The 6,037-nt window shown below is 35.7% G+C and overlaps 1 protein-coding gene across 1 annotated transcript; it reads right to left on the reverse strand.

Annotated features, from left to right (window-relative positions):
• Window positions 1-625: 625 nt before the first annotated feature.
• LOC119263873 (signal-regulatory protein beta-2-like) lies at window positions 626-5,452 on the reverse strand. The gene is made up of 5 exons (XM_037540654.1): window positions 5,367-5,452; window positions 4,901-5,248; window positions 4,401-4,733; window positions 2,842-2,946; window positions 626-1,240 (listed from the first exon to the last, which is right to left on the reverse strand). The coding sequence occupies exons 1-5, from the start codon at window positions 5,410-5,412 to the stop codon at window positions 1,233-1,235; spliced, it is 840 nt and encodes a 279-aa protein (XP_037396551.1). The 5' UTR covers window positions 5,413-5,452; the 3' UTR covers window positions 626-1,232.
• Window positions 5,453-6,037: the final 585 nt, after the last annotated feature.

A 6,037-nucleotide genomic window follows, 5' to 3' on the forward strand; every position in this document is an offset into this window, starting at 1 on the left:
TGTGTGTGTGTGTGTGTGTGTGTGTGTGTGTGTGTGTGTGTGTGTGTGTGTGTTTTAGAGACATCTAGAGTTGGACTGTTGGAACTGCACCATTCAGCCTGCAGGATCACAGCAGTTAGTTATATTTGAGAAATTACTTAAAAGGCATCCACTCAGTAAAGAACAGCACTGAAGGAATTCCAAATACTGTACAACAAATATTAGAAGTTTTGCATATTTCCTCATTTAAAATGATCTACTGTATTGGAAGTAAATAGCTCCCAGCATTGTTTTTTTCTAAGAAACCACAACAAAATAAAAGAAGAAAATAGCTAAATATTCTATGTAAACATTTTAAATATTTACAATTTCTTTAAACTTCTCTTTTTAAATTCTAGGTAAAATATTTCTAGGTACAATATTTTGACTACTTCACATTAAAATAAGACTTTGAATAAAGAATGAATGACCTTTAATGCTATGTTTTCAAATGATATATAAGTTCCTGAATGTGACAGCATGATGCACAGACAGGTGTAAGCATTTCACTTGTGTTGGTGTTTTATTTGGTTTATAAAAGTAGTAACTCAGAGAAACGGGATGCATTTGTATGATGACTTTAATATGAGTCAGTTTCATAGTCAGAGAGTAAAAACATAAACACACGACAAAAAGGAGCAAATGGCAAATTTCATATTTCCAACAGATTCACATCACATCAAAATACATCAGAATAGGACTTTGAATAAAGAATTAAATGTATTTAATGTAATATTTCCATATGTATTAATAGTTCAGTTCATGACTGTGAAAGCATGATGCACAGAACACAGAGGAACCTCAGAAAGTGCTGTTTATAGGAAGCCTACAACTTTACAGCTCAGAGGAAAACAGTAGTCCACAAATGTTAAGAATCATCACTGGATACCAAATAATTATGCAACATTAAATTATTAGCTTATAATATAAAGGATCTAAGAATGACATATTTTATCTGCTTTAGATTTAACATCAATTGGTACATTTAACACCCTCTTCATGCTATTAAAAACATCCAGAGAACACTGACACATCACATCAGCACCTTTAATTCAGTAGGACATTTTTTCATTTTCTTATTATTTTTCCTGTTTTCTCAGCAATGTTGTCTTTCTGAATTGGTCTGTAGCAGGGAAGGACCTCACTTGGGGTGAAAATGTTCTCCTTGTGTCCCTTTTTCTTCATCTTCAAGATTGAAATAGTAGCCCTCGAAATTATTCTCCTATTTCAGAGAGAATAAAGGGGAAACAGTTATTACTGAAATGGGCAACTACATTAGGAGGCATTATAAATGTTAATTCTCATTTCTGTTGGAACAAAACCTTGTATCTCCACTTTTGTCATTTTTCAGTTTTTGACAGAATTTGAAAATTCCTCTTGGCCTTTACATTGTGTGTAAATTTTATGATGAATAGACCAAACTAAATGGCCAAAAATAATTTGGAAAAATGTCTGGTTCCATTGACTTACATTGAAAGTAAACTATGTTTTTTCCTTCTCCTGTAAAGTTACCATTTTGGAGATAAGAGGTTTTGTTCTGACAACATCTTTATGATAGTGGTCTGTATTTTTTTCTTCTTTTTTACAGATGACTATAAAACTTTGCAAAAGTAAGATCTACACTGATGAGCCAAAACATTATGACAGATTAAGTGGATAATGTTGGTTATCTTGCAACAACAGCACATGTCAAGGTATTAGACATAAGAGAAGACGAGAAAATAGTTGCTTCTTGTAGTCGACGGGACGTGTGAGAAATGACCTGGCATGATAACCTCAGTGCTCCCGGTCAGCAGTGGTGAGTACCTATTGACTGTGGTCTGAAGAGTGACAAAGGATCTCATGAGAGAAATAAAGGCACTGAAAGTGAAAGTGATGGTTAAAGGAAGCATGTGTCCAAACATAAAGTGCATCTCATGCTGCTGATATTGAGGCTGTGTAGCTGCATACTGGTCACAGGCACCTAAACTAAAATAACTACCTTATTAAGAACGACCACAGTTGGGTTTCCTGAAAGTTAAAGATTAACAAGTCATTTAAAGAAGCTGGTGTGAAAGGTATATGCTATTCTGACAAATTATAGAGAAGTTTATATTTATGAGCATAACAGAGTCATAGCAAACTCATTCAGAAAGTGTGTTTTACAGTAAAGTAGGCCTACAGCCCAAGGATTGTAATTGATTCTAGTATCTTGGGCCTGTTTGCTGTGTTATTGCACAATTTATCTTTTTTGATAAAAATAACCAAGAAATAATACATCTGTATTTTACCTTTGCTACTTCTTAACTTCAGCAGCCTGGAAAAATGCATTTTCTATTGATTATCAGGCATCAGTTAGTAATTGTAAGTCAACTGACAATCGGATAACATTTTGAGCAAACAATTTTAAATATGTTTAGAAACAGTGGTAAAATTTACCTTAATAAACCAGCATGTATGTGGACATGGGATCTAATCAGGGCTGTGTTTGTCTACAGTGTGCGATAGGTTACTAAAGAAGAGGTGAAATATAGACGGTTCCCCGTTCATGTGCAAGAATCTTTAATGTCTCATGGTACTGATCTGTTAATGATCTGATCTGCTGTTCATGAATGGAAGTGACTGAACAAATCTGACTGTTTCTCACAAAAGATGCTTTCTAAACCACTGTTCTGACACTTCAGTGCACTCACAATGGTGAAATGATGGTAATGCATCTGGTCTTAAAGTGTCTTTGGGAAAGTGTGTCAGACTAAAATGTGTTGCCTTGAAATGCAATGAAATAAAATATTTTTTAAATTGTATCTTTAGGGTAATGAATATATAGTATCTGAATAAACTCACCACTGCGGCTCTCTCTCCTCCAGCTCCAGTAGATTAGAGTGATATTCCAGATTAAGAACAAGACCAGCGCCACTCCCAGGGTAACAACTAGAACAGGCTGATGACCTACAAAACAGAGATCAGGAATAAATGATAGCTTTATGGATACAATGATATAGTTTTACACCTGATTCAAACCTTTCTTTGGGATTTTCTCTGAACGTTAACTTCAAGAACAACAGGCAATGTGAAGGTTTATAATGAATTTCATGCTTTGTGCTTTAATTTCTATTAATGTTTAATGACATTTGTTTAAAGGCCTCAAACTTCTAAAAATAAATGCTGTGCTGCCGTGAAGAGCTTAGTGGCTGTGGCCAAGTTACTCTTGAGGGGCACCAATGGTCCTGGTTTAGACTGTTAGACCCAATCCCATTTCACCCTTTGCCCCTACCCTCCATTCATGCCTTGGAGTAAAGTGTCCTGATTTTTGTTGAGATAGAGGGGTGGGGTGAAATGGAGGTTTTATAGAGGGACACTCCAAATAAAGTGTTATGAGAAAAAACAAAACAGAAAACCGCCAAGATGCCTGCACAAGTGGCCAAAGAAACCCACGAATGTCAGTATTTTCTCTGCTGCAAAAATTTTGATAACCATTGTATTAACTTTGTTTATGTCATTACAGTGTAATATAATCTTATTCTTTAAAACAAGCGTAGAAATTCGCTAATAGTATGCTGATGTCTTGGTAGCTGGCTAGCTAAATTTCCTAAAATACCTTAAATGGCAGCAGTTACATCCTGACAGCTCAAGTGTCAGAACTGCTGCACCATGTAAGGTGGAACAGGAAAATTCGAACAAGAAGCTGGTGGATAGCTGGCTTTATCTTCATATCACTGAAGAATTAGAGGTGGATGATAATAAATTATAGTTGCATCACCCCACATTGAAGACATACGAAGCCCTTAATGCAACTGAAGACCAGCAGCAAGGTAGCTGAAGTCGATGATGTTATCAGATGTTATGTTGCTGGGTGTAAACTGTGTCTGAGAGGACTGGCCTTTGCAACTAACTACTGCAACCCCTGGGGCTGGAAATTCCTGCTGCCTGTTGAAGTGGCTGTTCAAAACAAAAGAGCATTTGCCCATATGTGCAATATGTGTTTTCCAGGAACTCTTTTACACCCATATATATATATACACACAATGTTTGGACACATCTGAAGTTCTTTAGGTTACTTCATAAACTGTTAAGCAAAGTGATTTTTGTTTCAGAGTAAGCCACTTTTAGCATGTATATATATATATATATATATATATATATATATATATATATATATATATATATATATATAATGTGGCAAAAGCCTAAAGAAGAATTTCAACAAGGCTGTGTTCATTGATGGGATCATGGACTCAGAAGTGTACAAAGGCATTTTAAACATAAACCTGCTGAAACTGCACAAACAATAATCTAATTTTCAGAGGCCGCCTTTTAAAAGTTTAATCGAAATACCACTTAGTTTGACAAATTATTTGAGCCACCATATTTATATAATATATATAAGACCAAAACAGACTCACTCAGTTCTACTGATGTTCCATTCCCAAAAATGATCTTCCCACAAGCAGCCACAGCACAGTAGTAAGTTCCAGTATGGTGCTGGTCGAGGATGTTCTGAGAGAACTCATACAGAGAGCAGCTTGTAGAAGAGCTGATCTCACACTGACGGCTGCTGCTGTTCTGATGAGTGTAAATGATTTCAGGAAAGGATTGTCCTGCAGCAGCTCTGAACCAGAGCACTCGGAGATCTGCTGCTCTGATCTCAGAGATGACTGTGCACTGCAGAGTGACCGAGTCTCCTGAAGAAACTAACCCCCGTACTGGAGTTTGGAGCACTGATATGTCTGACTGTCCTGGAAAGCATAATAAAGACAGTGTAGAAATTTTCTACTATCAATACCAGCAATGTATTTAATATTGGCTTCATATGATTTTAAATATTCTCAAAGCATTAATATGACTTATTAAAAAGACATTTTACATAAAAGCAACACTGACAACAATAAATCAATTATATCACCTGTTACAGCCAAGAATGTAGCAGTAGAAAAGTCCATCACATTCCGTCTGTCCAACCCACAGAAGTACATTCCTTCATCTTCTTTAGTAACATGTTCAATCCTGAGAGAAATGCCATTCGCTATTCTGTCTATTTTAAATCTTGTTTGTTTGAAATGTGGTGACATTACTGGGTCCTTATCTTTAAACTTTGATCCCACTTCCAGTGGAACGTGCTCCAGTCTTTGTTTGTACCAAATCCTAACATCTGCACTAGAGTCATCTACAAATGTGCAGGTGATAGTGACCTCTTTACCAGGCTCAGCTGAGATAACTACTGGCTCTGAATTTCTCACTGCTGGAACAGAGTCTGTAAAACAAAGTTTACTTTCAGTCAATTCAAAAAATGTGGATTAATTTTAAAACAAGCAGAATTAACAATAATAAATACAAAGATATTTTTTATTGTTGAACTTTATGAAACTTACATATCTTGTAGAGAAGTAAGATGATAATCGCAGCTTGAGCCATCATTGGAAAAGCAACAGCTATAACCTGAAGGCAAATATGTAGGCAAGAATGGAACCAAAGCACCAAACTGCATTAGCAGCCTGGGGTCTTATACTGAAGCTCATTGGCTGGTAAAAGTCACATGGGTCTTTCTGTCTGCTTGACTTGATCTGTTTGGCCATAAAAAGTACTCTGGGCTCTGTTTGAGCTCTTATCAATAGTTTTGGTTGTCATAGTCTTATATTTAACAGCAGCTGCCATAAGCTCGCTATAGAGAAGCCGTCATATATGAGCAGCTCAGAATATCTGCCTGTGAAGGTTTTCATTGTAGAATAAAGAATGTAGGATTATTTTGGTTTTCAGTTGTGCTGATAGAGATTTACTTCCCTTCAACTACTTCCATCCTTGTAGACAATGTATTTCTCATATATTGTAAAAGAACATATGGCCATTTTCTTTTATTCAGTCTCCCTTTGTTTGAGTAAGGGTTGGCCTTAGATTGCAATTCATTTTGTTTTCTATTTGTTCTATTTTATTTATTTAAATCTTCATTAAGTGCTTAATAACTAAATAACTAATATTTTACTTAATATATATTGTAATGTCACCTTGTATAGATGGCAAAGCCAAAAACTAGAAAACCTGAGAT

The sequence above is a fragment of the Pygocentrus nattereri genome, chromosome 8, assembly GCF_015220715.1.
Source record: "Pygocentrus nattereri isolate fPygNat1 chromosome 8, fPygNat1.pri, whole genome shotgun sequence".
Taxonomy (NCBI): domain Eukaryota; kingdom Metazoa; phylum Chordata; class Actinopteri; order Characiformes; family Serrasalmidae; genus Pygocentrus; species Pygocentrus nattereri.